We start from the raw sequence: 24,476 nt of genomic DNA on the forward strand, positions 1-24,476 counted from the left end.
TTCTGATTTTTAATGAAGTCCAAATAGTTGGTCCATAGGAATTCCTATTACAATCTTTCTACTCTGGTGCCCTGAACCACCAGAACCCTCTCATGCATCCATGCCAATAAAAATTTCTTATGCCGCCATAACCTCTCTATCCTCTACTCATTCTCATCTCCATATGTCAGGCTCCGGGATCTTGAGCTCTTGTCGCTCATCCTGGGGGAACATTGTTTGCCTTCAGCTCTAGTGCTTAAGAATCCATCCTCTATGCTTTTCCCTGCCCCACTCCTTGTTCTTTTCCTCCTCAGAGAATGGGGGAAGTAGTAGGCACTGGAGAAGATTGTGACATACTCCCCACATGTTAATAAGTGTTATCACAGCTATTTAAAAGTCTCATTATACCCTTCACGTGTGTCAAGCCTTAGAATTCATAGAAGCCATATTAAGTGGACCACTCAGACAAGGTTTATTGCACCCGCTTACAAAGCTAGTTAACTTGTCCTAATATAGTTCCCTCTCCATCTTCTTATTCTGAACTGCTTGTGAATTTCCTGACAATATCATTTGCAATAGTTTCTTTTTAATGCACAGAAATCAGTTCTTTCTAGTTTTCCCCCAAATTTCCTAGTCAATTGGAATTTTTTTTTTTAAAGATTTTATTTATTTATTTGACAGAGAGAGACACAGTGAGAGAGGGAACACAAGCAGGGGGAGTGGGAGAGGGAGAAGCGAAGCAGGCTTCCCGCGGAGCAGGGAGCCCGATGCGGGGCTCGATCCCAAGACCCTGGGATCATGACCCGAGCCGAAGGCAGACGCTTAACGACTGAGCCACCCAGGCGCCCCTCAATTGGAATTTTTTAATGAGATTCTTTCTGCTATTGCTCCTATCATTCCCTAGCCACCCCCCCCCATTACCTTTTCACACCCCCTCCCCCGCATTACTTCAGAAAGGAGCAAATTTGGAGCTGGCCTCATTCCAGAATTATGAAAAAGATACCAGGTACTTTGGAAGAGCAGAAACTCTTCACAACTCTTTAGGATTGGGAAGAGGTAACCAGAGGAAAGAAAACCTTTATACAGACAGCTACCTGATATACATGAAAACCTATACTGGGAACGTCTCTTCTAGGTCAGAAAGGTATTTTCCTCCTTACAGAAACTGCAAGGTTTGGATGTGACCTAGAGTCCCATCCTCGTCTACTTTTAGAAGGGGATCTGGATTTGAAACTAACTGAGAGCTCACACCAATCCACTAGCCAGAGACAGGGTGGCTGGGGTGCCCAAAGATGGGAGGAGCTCCTGTGCCCAGCCCCAGAGGCCTCAAGGGCTTAGAGGCCCACTCAGATTGCGCCCGAGAGCAAGAGAGAGGAACTGGGGTGAGCAAGCACTGTGGCTTTGTCTGTTTCCTGTTTCAGCAAGGTTGCTGTGCAAAAAGAAAGACAGTACGAAGAAGGGAAATGCTAAGGGGGCCCAGAACCATGGATTGAGAGCTTGCACTTTACTCAGCTGCTGTCCTGCCCCATCTGAGACCAGAGCCAAGATCTGCCCAGGAGCTGGAATGCTTTCCTGAGCTGCTTGGTTTGGAGCCTGGGACCCAAGGTAACTGAGGAGGAGGATGCTTTTGTGTCCAGGTTAGGCACCTCCGACTCTGGGGTGGGGAAGATGATCTGTCATCCCAGCTTCTCTAGGCTCGAGGGGGAGACACAGAAGCAGGTGCATCAATTTAAGAGTGTTGGGGTTGGGGTAAGCAAGAAAGCATCCTGTGCTGCTTCCTGGAGGCACTAGCCACGGCCCAGGGGCGCAGCTTCGCTGGCTCCTCTGCTCCGTCCATTAGAGTACATTAGGAGTGAATCAGACGAGTTAGGGTCCCAGCTACCCAGTGATGGGCATGAATTAAATGACTTTTTACGGTTGCCTTCAAAGCAGGAGTCCCAAAAACAACAAGCTGCCTTTCCACAGCTTAGGTGCAGGCCCTTCTCCCCTCAGCTCACACTGGGAGCTCTGCATCGGATGGCCCGACCTCTGCGGGAAGCCATCTGCTGCACACAACAGGCAGGAAGCAGGAACCCACTTGGAAAGGCAGCAACAAACCACTGTCAGGTGGGGGCCACACCCTGACCTCTCCCTGTGACAGGACGCCCTGCGCCTGTATCACCTCCTCCCCAAGCTCCACATAGGCCCTGCCACTTTCTGCCAGATGCCAGAAAGCCTGGGCAGTGGTCCAGTGACCTCTCTTTGAACCACACAGGGACCAGTTCCCTATTCGTCTGCAGCCCATCCCTGTCAGTCAGCCATCCCACATGGCTTCTTGTGTTTAAGCAAATCAGACCGGTCAAGACATCCTTGAAAGCTGGATGGGACGCCACTCAGCTGTGTGCACCTAATCCTACGGGGGTGCGGTTGGGGGGTGGGGGTCTGGGAATGCTCCCTTCTGTAAGGAGCCTCTGTACTGCGAGTCCCTGCTTGGGTAACAGGTCCCAGGGTCTGCCCCTCAGGAAGCAGAGCGAGGCCGCCCCATGTGTCTGGGGTCTAGTGCCCTGGCGGCTGTGGCCTGGCAGGGTCTAAGGGGACCTTATCTCGGGCTCTGGCTCCTCCCGGCAGGAAGGTAGGAGGATTCTCCATAATCACAGGCTTTGCCTCCTCTACAAAGCCCTCAGATTCCCTGGAGCCAAACAGGGAGGGGACCCAGCGGCCCGTGTTTTAATGGTGGGATGCAGACAGGCTGGACACCGATTCTTCACCCCACCTCTTCTTTGCCTTTCTGCTGGGCCTAATTGTGTCCAGATCACAGAGAAGTCCTTTATCATCATAGCCCACACCCAGAGGTCAGATGAACCAGAGCAGTAAATATGATTTCAACCCACATGTAATAAACAGCAGCCCCTTCAAAGAGAAGAGGGTGGAGGACAGAAGGAGGAGGCATTCTTGATCCTGGGGGGCTAGTCTAGCTGGAGGCCTTGGTCTTACAGTGCCAAGTCTTTAAGAGCCAAGATAAGCAAGACGGGGGTAATAATCCTAGTTCAGTATTGTAAAAAGCTAACGTTTATTGTGTGGTATGTGCCAGACGCTTAATGGGCCTTTTTTTTTTTCTTTAATTCTCATAACCTACAGCACACAGCTGAGGTTCCATTTTGTAAATGAAAAAAACTAAGACCTAGAGATGTTTAATAGCTTGTCCGAAAGCACAGAGGTCATAGATGACAGAGCCGGGAGCCAGGGCTCTCTGCCTCCCCCATCAAGGCAGAAGAGCCAGGGGCTGTAGCTTAAGCTACTACAAGGGTAGATTCTAGACATGGAGCTCACCTGTACATAATCCTGAGTCTCCTCCATTCAGTCATTTATAATTCAATATGAATGGGCCTTTTAGATCCTGTTCTGTTTTTAAATAACAGAAGTGGCAGGTGGGAAATCAGGGAACCCTACAGAGTAGGAATGAGGAGAAAAGCCTAAAGAAAGGGGAAAGCTACCCAGGGATGAGATGAGAGAAAAGCATTTACAACTTCATAGTTCCGCCTGGGGTCTGCACTGCCCAAGACCAGAGTATGCCCCTCCATGCCTTGTGCGTCAGGCATTTGAGAGCATGCCTGGCTTGACCTTACAAGACCCCTCTCCTGGAGTGAGACAGCCCCACCCATGACTGACCCCAGGGAATGAGTGGTATGATCAGAGACAGAGTAAGAATCCTGCAGAGAATTCTGGGCTGAGCCAGATGGGCAGAAAATTTCCAAGGAAAGGACAGAGAGGCTGCTACCTGTTGAGACTGTTTGGCCTATAAATAAACTCAAGGGGCCAGAGCTGCCAATTGCCTGCTGGTCAGTGAAGCTGAAATGCCCTCTCTGACCTATCCAGGAACTGGATTCCCCAGGTGGTGGGTAATGACATTGTAGAACAGAGAGGAGAAGCAGAAGCTGGAAGGGGGAGTCCCTCTTCCTTCATCATCCACTGGGCTTGACTCCAGTGATCAGTGGAAGCAGGGCCGAGAATTTCCAGTGCTCAGAATCTGGCTCAGCCAAGTCCAGCCCCAATTCAGCCAAGCTACCAGAGAGTTCTAGGAGAATAAACAAATTTGCAGAAGGTAGGTGAGGGAGAGTGGGAGAGAGAGGGGGGTGCACAGAGAAGGAAGAAGAGGTTAGAGTCGGGGGTTCTAAGAATAGCACGTAAGACCGTGTAAAGAGGCAGCAAGTATGGCTTGTACACCAAGCCTGGTTCCCTGGGGACTTGTGGTGACTGTTTTCATTTGTTTCATTTTTGTTTATAATAGCCTTATTGAGGTATCATTTGTGTGGTTGCTGGTTTTGATGGCACAATCTCTGTGCTAAGGAGAACAGACCTGGCAGCATACTTAGCCCTAACAGGGAGGAGATTCTAAAGCATGGAACCTTCAGCTTGGAGAGTTATTGAGCTGGAAGCTCTGCAATGGGTTTCGGTCAACACTGGGCAGACGGCAGGTCCTCAGCCAATACTGGTTTGAGTTGATGTGCTCCTGAGGATGAGAGCCCAGTCCTGGGCCAGGAGTGGAAACCAATAGGCCAATGTCAGGATTCCATGACTAGAGGAGTTAGCGTGAGGTTTCCCTCCTAAACCATGCCCAGGACCAGACTCAGAAGCTAGTTACTAAGGACTAAGAAGACAGCAGTGTGTGATGGTCACGGGACTGGCCCCAATTTGGGAGGTCTGGTTATCCTTCCAGGCCTTGAGAAGAATCACTCACCTATCTTAGCATCAACTTGGGCCAAGAGAGCAGTAAAGATGCTGGCTTTCCTTTTAGATTGGAGAACAGGGAGCCAATTTACCTGGTTCTCTAGAAGTCTCTGGAAAATGAACACATCCTTATCTGCCATCCAAAAGGCTATATGGTCATGATGATTTTCATCAATTATTTCTCAGGTTCCCCTGACTTAGAGGCAGGGTGAGGTCAAGGAAAGTCAAGGAAGAAGCGGTAGCCAAAGAGATCTTTCCACTTTGCAGAGGGGGAAACATAGGCCAGAGGAAAGCAAAAGTTAGTATAGACCCTGGACCCAGGAGTCCTGACTCCCAGTTCAACACCATCACCTCATCAGTTTTCAACCCACATGTATGGGACAGTGTGCTATTTCTGCCCCCTGGTCCAGGGAGACAGTCATTTTTCTGCCCATCTCCTGACCCCTCCCCTTCTCCTCCCTCCTGGCATTTGGCAGACCCAGGCAGCTATTCCAGGAACTGGAAGCCAAGCACAACAGGTGCTCAGGAGGTCATCATGATCGGCCCAGACCCCAGGCCTTCCGCTGGCTTGGCCCGGTGGGCTGAGAGCTATGAGGCCAAATGTGAGCGCCGGCAAGAGACCCGTGAGAGCCGCCGCTGCCGCCCCAATGTAACCACTTGCCGCCTGGTGGGGAAGGCACTGAGGATCCAGCAGAGAGAGCAGCTCCAGAGAGCACGGCAACAGGAGTTCTTCAGGAGGAGAAACTTGGAGGTGGAGGAGAAAGGCAAGGCCCAGAGCCCCAGGGCCAAGGAACAAGGTCCCTCTAGGAGGCCAGGCCAGCCACCTGACCTCAAGAAACCCTTGTCTTGGGCCCACAGGATCTCCTCCCCCCAACAGCAGGTGGGTCATGTCAGGGGACACACTGCTCTGGACAGGGGCAGAGGTACAATGGCACGTGAGTGGGCTCAGACTCACTAAAAAGCAATTTAAATTAAGTTCCTGCTTCCTTAGTAATATAGTCTCCTTCCTTAGCCACTCAAACTCATTCAGAGATTTTTGTTGTTTGGGTTTTTGTTTGTTTGTTTAGCTATTTTTTTTGTTTTGCACTTGCTTTTTAAGGAAGAAAAAAATTTTTTAAACAATTCCTTTGCTAATTCCTAGTTATCAGTTCAAATTTGGGCAGTCTATACATACACCATTCAACAAATATTTATGGAGTGCTTACTGTATGCCAGGTACACAGGCCCATCTTCTTGGTGCCCCCCTCTCGGGAACACACACACACACAGACACACACACAGAAAAACACACAGACACACAGACACACACAGAGACACAGACACACACACAGACACACACACACAGACACACATACAGAGACACACACACACACAGACACACACAGACACACACAGACACACACACACACACATAGACACAATCCTCTTCTCTTCTGTGAGGCTATTGTACCCACCTACCTTTTCTCTTTTATTTGGACCATTCCATTTGTACTAGATTCATTCAGCGAAGGTTTTATCTGGTCCAGTAAGCTTTTCCTGGCTTCTCTAGGCCACCTCTGCTCTCTGTGGTCCTAATGAGGTTATAAATCCTCTAAGATTGTGTAATAATACTTAGAGAACCCATCGTTCTGGCCTGGGAAGAAGCAGTGCTGGCATAAATTAGGGTGTGCTGAGATGATCTAAGCCAGCAAACCATCTCTGTCTTCCTATCCATGTTGTGAGCCTGTGGACAGTGGGGATGGGTCCACTGTATTCCCTAGAAGTACCTGGCCTGGTTCCATACCCAGCCTAGAAGTTCAATCTGGGCTTCTTAACTAGTGGATCTGTCATCCACAATAGAAGGTGCTGTTCAGAAAAACGATCCTTGAGCCCGATTGTGAAATAAAACCAACTGTGTACTTTCTATGGCAAGAAGGTTTCTGAATGCTTTTGGTTTAAAAAAAAATTTTTTTTAGGGAGAAAAAGAACAAAAATGCATTTAACTAAAGAACTTCATCTAAGCCTATCAGTTATTGAAGTTTTACTGAGCTCAAGTCAGTCTGCATGATTGGCTACCACAGGCATTCCTTCGCCTTTTGGTGTTCTGTTACAACCGTAGAATTTTTGAGTATGTATGAAGAAAATATATTAAAAAAAGAGCGGACTAGATGGTGACAACTGCTACTACACCCCTCCCTACACAACCCTGCTCTACATGCTCGTCACACAAAACCTCAGCAGTATTCCAGCCATCACTGAGAGGAAGGAAGCCACCTCTCGGATATGGAAGGGACCTCAGAGACCATCCATGTCACACAGACTCATGACATGGACAGGAGACTGAGACCTCATAGAAAAGGCAGGGTCTGACCCCAGACGCCCTCACTCTCAGACCAGTCCTTTCTCCACAGCACCGTGATGGCTGTGTGAGGGGCTGAAACCAAACAAGTTAGACCAGGGATTCTAGAGAAAGTCAGGAGAGACAAGCCCAGCTCCCCCTTTGCCTGGCCTGGGAAGGACCATTCCCACCAGCCAGGACGAGGGAGGGCAGGAGTTTTCAAGGTATGAATGGTACTTTGGTTTTCTGGACCAGAAATTTGATCACTGGTTCATCTCTCTGCAGTCAGCTGGAGAATCATGCTCTAAGAGGCTCTAGGCTTTCAGCATCCCCCACTTGCTTTCCAGGTGTCAGGGACCAGCTCTGAGGTCTTTCCAACCCAGCATCATCCTCCCTCAGGCACCCGGAGGGATCTGGCTGACCGCCCCTTCCAGGCCAGGGACCTTTCACCAAAGGACTCTCCCACCAAAAAGCCACCCCAACAGCACCGTGGTAAGAGCAGAGCCTCCCTCACTCACTGGGGCCTGCAGGCTCAGCTTGCTGGTAGTGGACAGTTCCTGTCTCTTCCCACTTCCTCTTCCATGGGTTCTGAATCCTCTTATCCTCTATCACTCAGGCACTCAGACAAAGGCAAAAACAGCCCAGCCAACAATTAAGAATGATGCCAGTCAGCAAACCAAGTGAGTACCTTCCATGTTCCTGCCCCCAGCTTCCTTACGTACCATCCATTCCTCTCTTCTAAGCTTTGCTTGAACCCTCACCCCATATGTGGAGAAGGAACACAGTGAACTTCCATGTCCACATTAACAGAGAAAGGAACACCTGACCCACCCTTCTGGCTTTTCAGAAGAGATCAGAGAAGGAAACGACCTACCATCTCCTGGTGTGCTTGTTTCTCTGATCCATTGTCATTTCTGTTTTTATTTCTTCTCTTCCCAGTTATGGAGTTGCAGTTCTAGATAAGGTAAGAAAATCCTGACTTTGAAGAGGTTGACTCAGATGGTACCTCAGCTCCTCCAAGCTCTGACATTCTGGAATTCCATGGTAAACACAGCTGAAATGGAGGGGCACCTTCTTCCTGGACGAGCACAGACACGGGGACCTGGAGGAACTCTGTCTGAGCCAAGGAAGAAAATTTACCGGACACAACCTAGTCCTGGCTATGGTTCTGTGTTCCAGGATTTCAGGGGACCCAGAGTCTTCTTGAATATCTTTTTTCTTTCTCTCTAGGAAATCATCCAGCTTTCGGAGTACCTCAAAGTAAGTAACATGTGAACTCTCCTCTTGGTTCCTTCCCCATCCACTCCCTCCTCCTCCAGGTTAATCGTACCTTCTTGCATTTTGCCCCCCAGGAGGCCCTACAAAGGGAGCTGGTTCTAAAACAGAAAATGGTGATTCTCCAAGACCTACTGTCCACTCTAATAAGGGCCTCTGACAGCTCTTGGAAGGTAAGGGAATGAAATCTTTGTTTGAACAAAGCTCGTGGGCTTCTATTCTTCTTTGCATACTATCCCAGCAAAAGAAGGGGTTTTCTCACTACTGAAGAGGTGAGGTAGGAGGTGCTAAGACCTAGACGTCAGACATGTCACAGTAAATATATGGGAAAACTCAGCTAAATCCAGAGTCATTAGCTGGGGTCATACTGCTCCACACCCAGGGAAGACCCAGAACCAAAACTGGCAAGAATTCCCATTTCTCAATTTGTTGGAAGAAAAGAAGGAAGATCCCAATACATTTGCTATTACTGACTGTGGTAAATGTCAACTTTTTTTTGTATGGGATTCACTCCACTATTAACTGGAAGCCATCATGCACCTACTATTCAGCTTTGACATCAATGTCAAAGTGAGAAAGGATTTTAGAGATCATGTAGTCTAAGTTTTCTTATTTCACCAATGAGGAAACTGAGTGTTAGAGAGGTCAAGTGACTTGCCCAAAGTCACATTGCTAGTTAGAGGCAGAACTGGAACTAAAATCCAGACCTCCTTATTTTAGTCCATTCATTCCACAAATATTCATAGATCATGTTCTTTGCATTGAGCCCTGGAAATCATGAGATTAATTAGTCAGGGTTCCTGCTTTTAGAGAGCTTGTGGTTTTGTCAGGGAGACCGATGCCTAAACAATGCAGAGATATGAGAAATGAAATAAGAGAAATGTTTTCAGGATATAATAGTACCGAAGAAGGAAGGAATGACTCCAGAGAAGAGGAGAACCAGGGAAATATTTATAATTACATAATTATTTTCCAGACTAATATGGAAGCAGGAACTATATTCTAGGGTGGGGATATAGCACAGGCAAAGACCTAGAGGCGTGATATAGTCTAACATAATGGGTTTCCAACTTTTTAATCTCAACTGCTTCATCCTCTTAAAAAAGTTTATTGAAAACTCCAAAGAACTTTTTATATTTACCGCATTAGGATTTGCCATATTAGAAACGAAAACGGGAATCTTAAAATGTGTATAAATTTTAAAATAACAATAGTAAACCCATTACACGTGAACCTAAAATACATATTTTTATGAAAAATAAGTCTATTTTTCCAAAAAAATAGTGAGGGGTGTAGCACTCTTTTACACTATGGCAAATCTTTCTAAAGTCTGAACAGAAGACAGCTAGATTCTCATATTTCCATCCATTGTAATACATTGTTTTGATTGAAGCATATGAAGGAAAATCCAGCCTCACACAGATACATAGCTGGGAAAGGAAAGGCCTCATAGAACTTGTAAAAGGGCCTCAGGGACTCCCAGGTGTCCTCGGACCCCACGGTGAAGCCCCCTAAACTATGCTATTCAGGCAGCTACTACCATTGGAGCAAAGAGCACCCCATACAAAGAGAACGCACAACCTCGCAGGCCTTCATGAACATCTAATCCCGCGGTATAGATGGCTTGTATTTAGACAGAGAGATGGGCTGGGAGGGTCTGGAACAAGACCAAGAAGTTTACGGTGATGTAGAAGAGACTTCCTCAGCTCAGTCTTCCTTCCTCACATGTCATTGTACTGGGATTCAGTGTCTATGTTCAGGGCTCCTGATTGTCAAGGAAGTTGTTTTCGTCAGCAGAGCAGGAGCCTGGGACAGACAGCTGTGCATGCCAGGTGGTTTCCGGTGCTGAACTAATTTGAGATCATCTCACTCATTTATTCAGCAGACATTTGATAAGTTTCAGCTATGTGTGGAGCCCCGTGCTACAGGGGCAAAAAGAAGTAGGGCTCTTGCTCTTGAGGAGCTCACATATCAACCAGGAAGAGAGAGACATGTAGTAAATAACCCGCATGCAGCGTGATAAAGCTGTAACAGTGGTTTCTAAAATGGGACGCAGAGGAAAGAGAAGGAAACAATTATTCTGCCTGAAGTGGAACGGAGTAGGCTCCAAAGAAGAGGGACCACTTGAGCTGGGTCGGGAAGGATAAGTCGTTTACCAGTTATAGCGGTAGGAATGATGAGGGGGAAGAAAAAACAGAAAGGAAAGGGTGTTTAAGGTAAAGGAATCAGAATGATTACAGGCCTCTGTGTCACGAACAATTGGGTGTAGCAGAGTTTGGCTGAAATGAAGTGATTGTGGCAGAGGAGTTCCAAAAGTAAGACCAGGAAGGGTCTCTGGAATTATGAAGCTTAAACTTGTTCTATTGGATAGAGGATCTCAAACTTAAGTAACATAGAGACTCTTTCCTAAATGAAAGGCATATGTATCACAGATCCATGAGAATACATGCTATCCTCAGAAACACTGCTCCAGGCTATCAGCAGGGGAGCAATGGGAGGATACTGTATTTGGGTTTGAAGTCGTATACTTAGCAACGTTTGGCCCATCCTCCCAAGGAGCTCCGTCAATAGCGCTCTGGCAGCACGCACACTAAAACAGTTGCGGAAGTGAGTCGAAAATGAATGATCACATCTGTGTTTTGAAATTATCTCTGACAACAATGAGGACTGTGGCTTTGGGTGGGTGTGTAAGTGGCCTGCGGTAACATCCCAGGTAAGGCACACTCAGGGCTCAAGTCATGGCAAGCTTGGCGGGAACGGGAGACATTTCCAAGGTCACCTCTGAAGACAGTTTGACTCCGCAGTGCCCACGCGAGCGGAAGTCCCTCTGGCTGTGGTTTTCTCCCTCCCTTCTTCCCGCCCCTCCCTATACTCACCCTTCTTTTCTTCCTCCTCCCCACCAACCCCCCAGCTTCCTGTTTTTCACAAAAATAGTCAGATTTTTCAGTTAAGAGTTCTTGCTTCCCCCAAAACAAAATTATCCAACCCTCCACCCCTGCCATGGAAGCCTCAACTTCAATGGAAGGACAGCCCCAGACTGTGGTATTGGGAAAACTAATTGGAAGAATGTGACCAAAATAGGGACTGACATTCAGCCCAGTTCAGGCCTTTATTTTTTCCATTTGGCCCCTGTGATTCGAATCTCTAACTTCACATGCAGGGAAGCTCACCACAAACTCTGTGAGAACCCCAAGAATGAGCTCCCTCCATTGCCTCCACCTCAAAGCTGACTCTGGGCCTAATGGAGGGGATGGCGCCTGGGGCACTGTTGAAACTCCAGGGCTGGGTCCAACCTTCAGAGCAGAAACAAGTTGGGCAGTAGTGAAAGCAAGCTGTCAGTGTTGGGCAATACAAAACAGGAGCAGAGCACACTTGGGTTTTAAGTTCTGCAAAGTGGAAACGAGATCTTGAGATGACAGCACAGCGAGGGATTGGCTGCGAGCCCTAAGCAACCTCTGCTAGAACAGAGATGAGCTGTGGGCTGGCGCTTATGGGGTGAGGTGATAGTGTTTCTGGAGAACAGATCAGAGGCTGGGGAAAGCCAAGCAGAAGCCGGAGCTGAAGCCCTCAGACCAGCACCAGGTGTGTATGGCCTCCATCTTGCTCCCTTTTCCAACCGGGGGTACTGTGCTCTCTGAGCCCTGGGCTCCCGGGGGTCAAATGCCAAAAAAAAGGTCCACAGTAGGCTTGTAAAGAGTGCTTCTTCCCACATACTGTACCACTGGGCTTAATGGGGGCTGGGGCTCAGACCAGGAAACTACATGCCCCATTTGCAACAATTTGGCTACAATTTTCTTCCCTGCCTCAGGGAGTCTGGGAAGGTGGAGCTGTGGACAAGAGATTTTTTTCAAGCCCCAGACTTGGGTGGTCCTTCATCCCCACTGAAGGGGCTCTCCTGAACTGTCTTCTATTGCCTCATGAATGGAAAAGTAATCTGGGGTACAGCTAAAATACAAAAACACTTGAGAGAGGCAAAATATTGGATTAAAACCACAATAAGGAAGGAGAAAGGAGCTACCCAAAAAGGGTAGGAGACAGGGGAAAAATGTAAGGATATTGCTTTGGGCTTGTCTGTTTTCTTCTCAAACTACAGCAAGATAAACCTTAAACTCAGTGGGTTTGATTACATTCTGCCATAGCAAGAGTTTAGGCACAAGGAAAATGCAGAGATCTGAACCAGGAAATGGGGGTGCAGAAGGAGTTGATTTCAGGACCCATGGATTAATAGTGAATAGGCCACTCAGGGGAATGCAGCTCTTTTACCAGTTAGTCCAAAACCCAGAACAATGAAAGTCTTTGTCCATCTCTTTTATCTGTCCCAAAGCCCTGGGGCTACTGGAGATGCCAAATCCTGGACTCTCAGCTCTCACACGAGACATTATGAAAAACATTAATAGCAGGAGGCACTTTGAAAAATTATTTTTGGCAAAGCTTTTTGCTTTTGCAAAGCCCAGCTGAGTAATACAGGAAGCAGAAAGGGTGGGGGCGCCCCCTGGCTCCCAGGGTTAGAAGAATCAGCCACACAAGATCAAAACAGGAGCTGTGAGATACCACTTCCTGCCTCCCCCAGGTGCCCTGAAACTCATTGAAGGGGACAGACCTCAAGACAGAGTTCCCTCCTCTGCACCCAGGCCATTGTAGACCAGAAACATTATGAGGGTTCCAAACACCCAAGCCACCTGACTGAAAGGGGATATGGCATCTCAGGCTTGGAGAGAAATGTAATATGTAAACCTCACAAGTGTCTCAAAGGGCCTGGTTGGAAAAAGCCAGAGAAAGGATATGAAAATCAGTTCTTGCTAGAGACCCACAGCCTTTCCTCTGGGAAACCGGCTCTCATTGATGGCACTCTCCCCTCTCCCCAACGCCCTCACATACACAACCTTAAGTCAGACTCAGGACTGGAAGAACAAAACCCTGCCCTGGGAAAAAGGGAGACCACTACAGGTGGAGGAAAGAACAAAGCAGCAAGAAGGTCGTTAGCTACTCAGCTGAAAGACTGAAAAACTGAGAAACAGATAAGGCTCTTCCAGCCTGCCTTTCTCCACCCTCACTCTTGAGATTACCGTCTCTCTTGGAATGTCCAAAATGGCATTAAACCGACCCTGCTTATGAATACATAGAATGTGGCTTTCTGGGAAGCCCTTTTACCACCACCACCACTCCTCACACACACACACACACATCCTGCCTTGCTATCTCTCCTCCATTTCCTGCTTTCTTAAAGAATTTCTCATCTTTTTTTTTTTAAAGATTATTTACTTATTTATTTGAGAGAGAGAGAGAGTATGCACGAAAGAGAGCACGAGCAGGGGAAGGGGGAGAGGCAGAGGGAGAAGCAGACTCCCCGCTGAGCAAGGAGCCCAAGGAGCAAGGAGCCCAATGCTGGGCTCGATCCCAGGACCCCGAGATCATGACATGAGCCGAATGGCAGGTACTCAACCAACTGAGCCACCCAGGCGCCCCACTCTCATCTTGAATCCAGTATGTGTGTGTGTGTGTTGAGGGAAGGTGGGGGAGGCAAGGAGGGGAAGAATTAGTTTGTTAGGGCTGCTATAACAAAATACCACAGTCTGGGTGGCTTAACCAAACAGAAATTTATTTTCTCACAATTCTGGAAGCTAGAAGTCTAAAATCAAGGTGTTGACAGGGTTGGTTTCTCCTGAGGCCTCTCTCCCTGGCTTACAGATGGCTGTCTTCTCCTTTGTCTTCACGTGGTGTTTTGTTCTCTTATGACACCAGTCACATCGGATTAGAGCCCACCCTAATGACCTCATTTTAACTTAATTATCTTTTTTTTTTTTTTAAGAGAGGGAAAGAGATGGGGCGCCTAGGTGGCTTAGTTGTTGGGTGTCTGCCTTCGGCTCAGGTCATGATCCCAGGGTCCTGGGATCGAGCCCCGCATCGGGATCCCTGCCCCGCGGGAGGCCTGCTTCTCCCTCTCCCACTCCCCCTGCTTGTGTTCCCTCTCTCGCTGTGTCTCTCTCTGTCAGATAAATAAATAAAATCTTTAAAAAAAGAAAAACAAGATTAAAAAAAATAGAGAGGGAAAGAGAAAGAGCGGTGCCGGGGGCAGGGGAGAGAAAGAGAATCTCAAGCTGACTCCATGTTGAGCAGGGAGCCTGACACTGGGCTTGATTCCACAACCCTAAGATCATGACCTGAGCCAAAATCAAGAGCCGGACACTCAACAGACTGAGCCACTAGGTGCCCCTTAACTTAATTATCTCTTTAAAGACCTTATTTCCAAATACAGTCACATTCTGAGGTGCTGGGAGTTAGGATGTTAACATATAAACTTGAGGGGGAGAGGAATGGGGGGGACACAGTTCAGTCCATGACAGGGAAGGGAATGTGGAGACTCCTTTAGTCTTACTGGCCTATACTTTATAAGTAAAGGTCCATGTACAAAATTGAGAAGAGATGAGGAATATAGAAGTGCCTAGACAGACAAGGGAGAGAGGTAAGGAGGAAAGAAAAAGAGAGCTTAGAAGATTTCCTTCAAGTGAACTCCTACTATGATATCCTGAACCACTGGACAGAGAACCTTGAGGTACAGAGAGGACTTGGGGCCAGTCTGATTCTTCCTTCTCCTATTCCAGAGAAAGAGGAAAAGATCCTCTTCTACTCCTTTGTCATCTTTCCTCCTCCCTACCTCCTGAAAGAGTTCAGTTCCACAAACACTGCTTGAGCACAGACCATGTTCTAGGCAGTAAGCTGGAAAAACAGAAGAAAACTCTGCATGCTATATTTTGGCCCAAACTCATTAACTCATCCCATTTGCTCTAGGGCCAGCTTAACGAAGACAAATTGAAAGGCAAACTGAGATCTTTAGAAAACCAGCTGTACACCTGTACCCAGGTAAGCATTCTGGAAGACACTTCTAGCCCAGAAATCTAGAATTGAAGGAGAATGCCTGAACCTCGATCCTACTCTCTAGAAATGATACCTGATAGAGATGAACGCACCCATTCCTACTCACTTGGTTCTGGCTTTGCCATTTTCACTTTGGTCCCCAACCCACCCTCTTCTCCCTTTTTCCTGGTGGTCTTCCCTTTGCACCCTGAGAAGGAACCCCAGCATCAAGGACTTTGCCAGCTCCAGGGGAATTTAAGGAATACCTGGAACTGTAGGGAGAGGCCCTAGGTAAAGATTCTCACCACCCAGATAGACCTTCATAGGTCCCAATCTTTGAACAGATAAATTGGATATTATAATAAAGTCCTACAAAATGATTTCCATTCTGTGGGCAACTTTAGTCTAGTAGCAATCTCTGGGAGCAAGTAAAAAAAGGCCATGACTCTTGGCTTTTCTATGGCCTTGTTATCCATCTTCAGTAAACTCTCGATTGGCTTGATCTTGAATTAAGATCAAGAGATAGAAAGAGATAGAAAGAAATCAGCCTTCACACTTGAAAAGTGATGGATTTCTGAAAGTGGTGAGATGTCAGATAAGAGAATGAGGTGAAGCATGTGGAGTTAGGGAGAGAAGATGGACCTGGCTACACAGTTGAGGTCTTATGGGGAACAGAGTTTATATACAGATTTGCTTATCCACAACTTTTATTTTTTTAGTACAGCCTGTTTTAACTAAATAATGCCAACCATGCTCATAAAATACCAACATATAATCCAGAATGCCAGTCTATTTATTTTCAGTGGGGGGGTAAAGCTGGCCAGCATGAGTAAGTCTGCTAACTGGGGTATACCCATGTATGACCTCAGCCAGTAGCTCCTGGATCTGGCTTCTAATGAAAATTCCAAGAACATAAGACCCACTCACACTTAAATCCAAATTTTCAGATGATTCCAAAGCGAAATGGAAATAATTTCATATTGATCCTTAGATGTGCATTATCTGGACTACTGTTATTCAGTGGGATAACCCAGAGTTGACAGTAAAATCTGCCTGCTTTCTCCAGAATCAAAGGGCAAAAAGATGAAAGGGATAGGGGAGGAAAGACCCTAAGTGAACTTGCAAAGCTGTTCTTTTCTTAATTCCTGAAGCCAAGACAATTTCTTTAAAGCAAATGTATGAATTTAAAAACATTGGGAGTACTGGAGATTGCTCAGATCTCTGAAGCTACAAAAATTAAAAAAAAAAAAAAAATGCTCTTTACCCTGAAGGAGTTTACAATCCCATAAGGGACACAGATGAGTCAATAGAGTGGGAAGATAGAGACTTACAGAGGATACTATGTGAACACTAAGAAAAGCTACCTAATCCATAATGAGTTGGGGGATAGGGGTGACTGGTCAAGATTTATCAGAATTTATATGATCCTTGGACTGAACCTTGAGCATGAGTAGAAGTTAACCAGGTGAAAAGGGTAGGTGATGATGCTCTAGGCAGAAGCTATATGGACAAAGGCAAAGGCCAAAATGCACAGTGCTTAGGGGATCTGCAAACAGTTCAGCTTGGGTGGAAGTAGCATAGAATCAAAGTCTGAGCTTATAAGTAGGAGCCATGCCAAGGAATTTGGACCTGATCCTTAGTCACTGAGAGATTTAAACAGGGAGTGACATGATCAGATTTACATTTCAGAAAGTACCCTCTAGCTTCAAGGCTTGAAGATAGAGAAAATATTGCATTGACCCATATAATAGTATTACTGGAGTCTGAACTAAGGAGATAACAGGAAGTATGGAGAAGAGACAGATATGAGCTGTTAAAGAGGTTGATTTGACAACGCTCCATGAACAACTGATTAGGAGAAAGTGAGAGAAATCAAGGATGACTCCCTGGTCTCTGGCTTGGGAGACTGAGTGGGTGATGTTGGATGATGCCGGTCACTGAGATAAAAAGCCCGGGTGAAAGGAACAGGTTGAGAAAGATGACTTGGCTTTGGAAATGTTGAATTTGAAGTGTCCTTGGAAGGCCTGGGGCATGCCCAATATGCCTAGAGCACTGTGTTAACCCCGCCTACCTCCCTCATCACCTGGGACCCTCTCCCTCCCCACCTTGAGCCTGGCAGAAGATCCACCAGATTACTGGTATCTCTGCTCTTGGGGCAAGGAGAAAACTCTTTTCCTTTCTGTATCCCAGCTCAGGGGTTGGGACACAGAAGCTCAATATGTGTTTGTTGAATTGCATCAAATTTACAGAAATACTCGCCTTGGGGAATGAAAAAGGTGTTATTGGAGATGGAAGACCAGAAAAACAGCTATGAGCAGAAGGCCAAGGAGTCACTGCAGAAAGTGCTGGAGGAGAAAATGAGCACGGAGCAGCAACTGCAGAGCACACAGGTGCTGGGAGGCTGCGTAATCCTTGGGGCTGGGACCCCAGGGTGGCTTTGGGCAGCATGGGAGCCAGCTGCACAACTCTCTGGAACCCCCAAGGCACCCTCCTCTTGTCTGACCACCCCCTCAGCGGTCCCTGGCTCTGGCCGAGCAGAAGTGTGAAGAGTGGAGGAGCCAGTACAAAGCTCTGAAGGAGGACTGGAGGAAACTGGGAACCCAGCATAGAGAGCTGGAGAGCCAACTCCATGTGCTTCAGTCCAAACTGCAGGTACCAGGCCCTGGGGTGGCGACACGGGGAGAGAAGGCAGGGCTTATGGGATGGGGACAGTGACAGCATGGAGGACAGAAACTGCCGCTGGGATTGGGGATTCCAAAGGCAGCCTGAGAGCATCTGGCTTTCAGCTCCTCACTTACTGCCCACTTTGTACCTAACTCACTGTTTGGGCCCTGAAATCTAATTGTGAGTTCAGCAGGGATGTCTCATGCAAATGAACTAAGTGTTCACCAAACGACACCATCCACATGCAAAGGGCTGGACTGGAATATTCATCAGCCTACTGTCATACTCCAACCCACTCTCTGCACCCCAACCCAGCAGAGCATTCAGCTCAGAAATGCCCACTACTGGCATGGAACAAGTATCACTAACTTAGAGGTTGAATATTGACTAACATCCTGCCAATGTGATTTTTAAGCAATTAATGTAGACCCTTGGCATTCTCAAGGTTTCCATCATTTCCAACTGGTGTTACCTTGTCAAAGCTAACTAATCTCCTAAGCCTCAGTTTCCCCATCTCCAAAAGGAGGCTAATAGTAGTACCTACATCATAGGATTGTTGTAGGATTGAGGTAATCCATTACAAAGCTCGTAGCACAATGCCTGGCACAGACAAGCCTCCCATACATATTAGCTATTTCTCTTCACAGATTTTACTTACTTGGTTTGAAATTTTGAGGACCCACATCAAAAATTTACCTCTATCATTTTCCTGAAGCAAGAACCTGAGTAGCCAAATTAATAGGCTAGCGCATGTGAGTCTTATCAAAGGAGTGAACCCAGCTGACCCGTACAATACAGCCACATGCTCTCATGAAGGCCTTTTTCTTTTGAACCTTAATTTTTTGAGAAAAAATGACCCTACCAAAGGAAAAAAAAAAAAAAAAACTGACAGTGTTAGAACAAGAAGTAAAGACAATGTGAAGACACCTAAAAAAGTGATGGTTTGGTATTCTTTAATTTGGGCCTGACTCAAATGAGTCCCTTGTGAAATATCAAAAAGTCTAACGCACTAAATGTGAGGAATAGAACAGAGGGAAGAAACAAAAAATCCCAGTGTTTCAATTTCCCTAATACTCCTTCTAGCTCTAAAATTCTAGCCTTCCTCTTCCATGGGATCTGTTCCCAACCTCCGTCCCAGCCCTGACCTGCTTCTGTGTCGGGCCCCCCTCCTTATAGGGAGCAGACAGTAGAGACCTACAGATGAACCAGGCTCTGCGACTTCTGGAGAATGAGCACCAGGAACTGCAGGCCAAGATTGAACACCTGCAGGGAGACAGAGACCTGTACAGCTTGGATACCCAGCACCTACAAGGTACTCTTCTCCTCCTGGGAGGCCTCTGGCTGAGCAAGCTGAGAAAGGAAGCTGGGTGGAGGAGAAGGCCTCAGTCTTTGGTTGGTTTGTGATTTCATTTTACCTCGAGGGAAAGGCAGGGCTGCTTTAATCATCCAAGCCTGAAGAGGAATTGTGCTGCGCTAGCGGTTCTGGTAGTGTTGGCTTGCTTTTCCAGCCAGTCCCTCTGAGCCAGGTCACGGCTCCCACTTCAGTCACACGTGGCAAGGCTGCATTTCTAATCTGGAAGGGAAAGGTCCGTTGAAACAGAAGGCACAGGGAAGGTGTCCCATCACAGCCTCTGTGTCAGCCGAGATGACCAAATCATGGGCAAATACAACTCTTGATTCAACCTGATATTGAGGCCGATGACATCCCAGGTACTTGGGATCTGGTTTACCGCTCCAGATCAGGCACGAAGGGAAGAGAGAGGAACTTCCACTTGGCACACATCAGAGGCCATAGATGAGATAGCACCTACTACTAACTCCCCTTCTTGGGTGTTGGGTTCATTAAGTCTTAGGTTCGTCTATTTCAGCTTGCATTATTTCATTTTCAGATCAACTTAAGAGGTCAGAGGAAGAGAAACTCGCCCTAGTGGCCAAAGTACAGCAGCTGCAGAGTAAGCTCCCTTCTAGATTCTCAGAAGTAGCACAGCTGGCTCTTTGGTGTTCCCGGGGCTTATGCCCCTCAAAAGGCATCCAAAGGAGGAGTCTGGGGCCCGGTCTTTGATATCCTCTACCTCTGCATGTTTTCAGACCTTCTTGGAAAGTGAGGTCATTTACACAGCTCTTCACAAGTTAATATTAGCCCTTTTTTTTCTACTTCTTTCCTTCCATGCCAATGACAACCACCCAAATTTCCCCCAGAACTGCCATTTCCCCCAGGTTTTCATATTTTAAAAAACATTGGGCTTTCTAAGGCAGTTATTTTATATATTGACATTCGTTACATACATGAGTATGTCCTATAGACTTCTGTCTTTAGGAATGGTTCAGAAAATCAGCTCACACTACATATGCCTCAGTCCACTTCAAAACTACCTGTTGAGGCCAAGAGGAAAAGGGACTTTTCATTAAAAAGCAGGCAATTGCTTACTAGGAGAACCTGATTTGATTAATAGCTCTGCTGGGTGCCCACCACCTTAAACTCTGACACCTCAACAAGAGAAGTTTCATGCAATGAATATTAAGGGTAAGGCAGCCACCAGCAGACTATGAGCACCTATAGGGCAGGAGCTGAATGGGCAAGGAGTCACTTCAAAAATTGCTTCTATTTATTCCAAGTGCCAGGCACTTTAGATATACACACTGAGGATACAGTGCTGAACAGAACTGACACAGCTCCTTCCCTAATGAAGCTTACATTCTAAGTTAGCTCTACAATAAAGTATGGAGCTTCTATGAACAATTAAGTTATGTGTCAGATAGTAGTAACTGCCATGGAGAAAAATAAAGCAGGTTAAAGGGAAAACAGTTGCTATTTCATACAGGGTCATCTGGGGAAGTCGTTCTTCTAAGGTAACGGTTAAGCAGAGACTTAAAGGTAAAGACACGGTAGGAAGAGATACAAGGACCATGTAGTCATTAACAAAATACCACATACTGGGTGACTTAAAAAACAGAAATTTATTTTGTTCTGGAGGATACAAGTCCAAGGTCAAGGTGTGGGCAGGGCTGATTCCTTCTGAGGGTTCTGAAGACAGGATGTGTTCCAGGCCACTTTCCTTGGCTTGTAGATAGCTTTCTTCTCCCTATGTTTCTTCAGATGTCTTCTATCTAGCTCTGTGTTGAAATTTCCCCTTCTTATAAGGACACCAGTCATATGAGATTAGGGCCCGCTCTAATGTTCTAAAATACTTGATTACCTCTGTAAAGAACCTATCTCCAAATAAGGTCACATTCTGAGGTACTAGGGGTTAGGACTTCCTATGAGTTTGGGGGGGAGGGACACAATTCAACCAGTAACAGATGGGAACATCTTAAATAATTAAGGTTTGAAGCAAAGTTCTGAAAAGACACTGTTTGCAGTAGATAACACTAGTAAAGACAAGTTCCTTGTGTTTTCCCACAGGTCTGCTCCAGAATCAATCCTTACAGCTTCAAGAACAGGAGAAACTCTTAACAAAGAAAGGTCAGCAAATTTACGTCCACAAATTTTAAGCTAGTGGTCTTTCCTTGCCTGCCTAGAAGCAGGTGATGGACTATATGACCTCTTGGAGTCCCAGGCAGTTCTAAGAGTCTGTTAGGGCAGGGATCCAGGGGAGCGTTTTAAGGACTGATCATTGGCTTTGAGAAACTTTAACCAGTTAGCCTCCTATCCTGAGAGGTATATAAACTGTGAAAAGAATTTCTACTCTCTCTGAAAACCAATGTCTGTGTTGAACATTTCAATAAATTGATTTTGAACTCAGGATTTAATGTCAATTTTTACATTTGACTTTCCAAGTCACACCCAACTCCCCAAGTCCACACCATGTTGCATGCAACAGTCACCCCACTCTTAGCCCTCAAGAGTCTGCTGCCTTAGCTCCCTGAGAAAAATTCATCATGTATGGGGGTTAGAGGGGGAAGTTCCTCACTTATGCACTCCATGTGGTCTTTTGTTTTCTCATCACAATCACTATGTAAAAGATAAGGCAGGAATTACGATACCCACATTGAATGGGCAAGAAAATGAAAGTCTACGGTCATAAGAATTAAGGACACAGCTAAGACAACAATCCAGAATTTCTGACTCCTAGTTCAGTGCTCTCTTCACCAAGACTAAGACTGCCACGTGGCTCAGAAGCCACCTTTAACCACAGGAAGATGAATTCTAGGATAGGACGGCCATTCTCAAGACTGAAATGAGGCCTGAAGGGAGAAAGCGTTAGTTATATTGAAGCAACCAGCAAACCTACTAGAAATACCACAAAAGAAAATGAATTAGTTAAGTATTCTCTAGAACTATATGCCATTAAACAGGACTAGGGATACGAAGAAAAGTAAGATGCCAACCTTGCCTGCAAGTGGCTCGATTTCCAGCTCTGTGTCAAGACTGAGCAGGGTCCCAATGGGAGGAAGTGAGAGAATTCTACTCTATGCAGTCTCGTCAGGGACAGGTCCTCTCTTGTTCCCTCTCCTCCCTTCCCCTCCCTCCAGGGTTCTCTCAGTGATAGGGCCCTCCCTCAGAGGTATGGACCTCACCATCACTGAGAATCTGGCTGCTTTTTTAGATCAGGCTTTGCCTGTGTGGAGTCCAAAGCCCTCCCATAATGAAGTGGAACCTGAGGGTACAGGGAAGGAGAAAGAATGGGATTTCAGAGACCAGCTGCAAAAGAAGACTTTGCAGCTCCAGGCCAAGGAAAAGGAGGTGAGACGGTGACCCTCAAGATAGTGAGGGGATCGGGGTGCCTGGGTGGCTCAGTAGTTAAGCATCTGCCTTCAGCTCAGGTCATGTTCCTAGGGTCCTGGGATCGAGCCCTGCGTCGGGCTTCCTGCTCAGCGGGGAGCCTGTTTCTCCCTCTCCCACTCCCCCTGCTTGTGTTCCCTCTTTTGCTATGTCTCTGTCAAATAAATAAAATCTTTAAAAAAAAAAAAAAGATAGTGAGGGGATCATCCCACAATGGTAGGGAAAACTGCTGGGAGGCAGCCAGAGAGCAAAGATTTCAAAGTTTAAATCGTGACTGGATGCCAGCAGGTATTCATCTGCCTTTATGTCTTTGCTTGTGGGATAATTTGTCAATCTTTTCCCTTCTTCATTTATACCAAGGTTTTATCAAATAGTTACCTTTTGTAAAGTCAACCTAAACTCAAACACATTTAATAAACATTATTAACCCCTCAAACTCTGTCCTAGAGTTATCTTAAAACTTTATATATATATAGTGTCTTTTAAATAACAAAACTCTTTCCATCTACAGACTCGGAACCATACATATCCCCAGTATTCACATGCAACTCAACTATATCCTGGTGAAGATGCTTGTATTAAGATCACCCGTAGGTCTTTTGTGCTAGAAGAACTTCATTTTTTGGTGCCCCCATTTACAAAGCTCTTGCACATTCATAATCACGTGAGACCACTGACATGTATAATATGTAGTATTATAATATGCATTATAATCAATCATTTAAATGAACACATTCCAGACAAACTAGGTAAGACAGTCAAAAGGCAAACTGAAACCCCTGAGAAAGGCTGGGAAGGGAGTATGGTGGTAAAAATTCCAAACGAATGAAGGGGTAACTCACACAGGGCCCTCGCCCTGACCTGCGCTCTGTCCCAGAAGGAAATGGTAGTGATGACATTGGTGGTATTCTCCCCCCAGTGCAGAGAACTGCATTCGGAGTTAGACAACCTCAGTGACGAGTATCTGTCCTGCCTGCGTAAGCTGCAGCACTGTCGAGAAGAGCTGAACCAGAGCCAACAGCCGCCTCCCAGAGTAAGAGGGTCAATTCTCCCGTATCGCCCTGGATGATGGTGGGACGGTTCCTCCTTTGGCCAAATCTTGCAGATAAAAGTTTATCAGCCTGTGCCAACATCTGGCCAGCCTGTTCCATTCAACTTGGTTTATATACTTGACGGTATAGCAAGTGTCAGCAAACACTGGCTTATGCATCCAAGCCTAATTTTCATGGAACTCTAGAGCCTAAAGGGAATTACTATTAGCTAAAGTATGAAGTGGTGTTCTTTTAGCCTATTATGAGCTAGTGGCAAGAGTGAGGAGAGCAAAAGTACTAAGGAATACGAATAGAGAATTATATAATTTTGCTGAGTTATTTTTCATCCTTGATTATTCTTATCAGTACTTAAGTATTTGGCCCTCGCTGGGTATGGTTCCCTAAGCCAGTAATCCTGGCTTAGGGGCCAGTGACGAGCAGTAAAGTGGTTTTATCCCAAAGGAAGTGACCAAGTGAGACAGACAGTGATATAGAAAGCTTTTTCTCCTTTACTGACCCAAGTTTTTCCACTGGGCTAGGATGGGAAGAAGGAAGGTAATTTTTCCCTGTACCTTCTCCAAACAACCCATGGCCTCTTTCTCTCCCCCACCCCCTCCTCACAGAGGCAATGTGGCCGATGGCTCTCGATGCTGATGGTAGTGATTGCTATAGCACTGGCAGTGTTCCTGGCCAACAAGGACAGCCTGAGGATCTGAATCACTTGTGACAGCTGCTTGGGTGAAAATCTGAAGCAAGAAACTCAATAAAAAACTCAGCAGATTGACATACTTTGAAGTGTGGGTTTTCCCACCTGAGATTTCTATTTTTTTAACCTACCGTAAAATAAACAAACTTCACCTAACAGTCTCTGTTCCTCAGAACTCTTAGTGTACCCCTGAATGACATGTCACATCACAAACATAAG

General features: G+C 46.3%; 1 protein-coding gene across 4 annotated transcripts; it reads left to right on the forward strand.

Annotated features, from left to right (window-relative positions):
- Positions 1 to 1,356: 1,356 nt before the first annotated feature.
- Positions 1,357 to 24,415, forward strand: TRAF3IP3 (TRAF3 interacting protein 3). Of its 4 annotated transcripts, XM_027612396.2 has the most exons (16): positions 1,357 to 1,584; positions 5,163 to 5,566; positions 7,351 to 7,495; positions 7,620 to 7,683; positions 7,943 to 7,967; positions 8,234 to 8,263; positions 8,356 to 8,451; positions 15,068 to 15,139; positions 17,383 to 17,523; positions 17,648 to 17,785; positions 18,974 to 19,109; positions 19,687 to 19,749; positions 21,201 to 21,260; positions 22,345 to 22,481; positions 23,440 to 23,553; positions 24,175 to 24,267. In XM_027612396.2, exons 2-16 carry the CDS (start codon positions 5,222 to 5,224, stop codon positions 24,265 to 24,267), a joined length of 1,659 nt encoding a protein of 552 aa, XP_027468197.1. In that variant the 5' UTR covers positions 1,357 to 1,584; positions 5,163 to 5,221. The 4 variants fall into 4 exon arrangements, with proteins under 4 accessions (XP_027468197.1, XP_027468199.1, XP_027468200.1 ...); XM_027612398.2 differs by lacking the exon at positions 19,687 to 19,749 and having other exon boundaries at positions 24,175 to 24,415; XM_027612397.2 differs by lacking the exon at positions 1,357 to 1,584 and having other exon boundaries at positions 5,222 to 5,566; positions 24,175 to 24,415.
- The last annotated feature ends 61 nt before the right edge of the window (positions 24,416 to 24,476 follow it).

The sequence above is a fragment of the Zalophus californianus genome, chromosome 10 (genome assembly GCF_009762305.2).
Source record: "Zalophus californianus isolate mZalCal1 chromosome 10, mZalCal1.pri.v2, whole genome shotgun sequence".
NCBI classification, from domain to species: domain Eukaryota; kingdom Metazoa; phylum Chordata; class Mammalia; order Carnivora; family Otariidae; genus Zalophus; species Zalophus californianus.

Excerpts from the sequence above, each read along its gene's own strand:
- TRAF3IP3 (XM_027612396.2), top strand. The coding sequence starts at position 5,222 with ATGATCGGCCCAGACCCCAGGCCTTCCGCTGGCTTGGCCCGGTGGGCT. Across the intron at positions 15,140-17,382 it reads AGCTGTACACCTGTACCCAG|AAATACTCGCCTTGGGGAAT; the intron begins GTAAGCATTCTG and ends TCAAATTTACAG. Across the intron at positions 19,110-19,686 it reads GGATACCCAGCACCTACAAG|ATCAACTTAAGAGGTCAGAG; the intron begins GTACTCTTCTCC and ends TTTCATTTTCAG.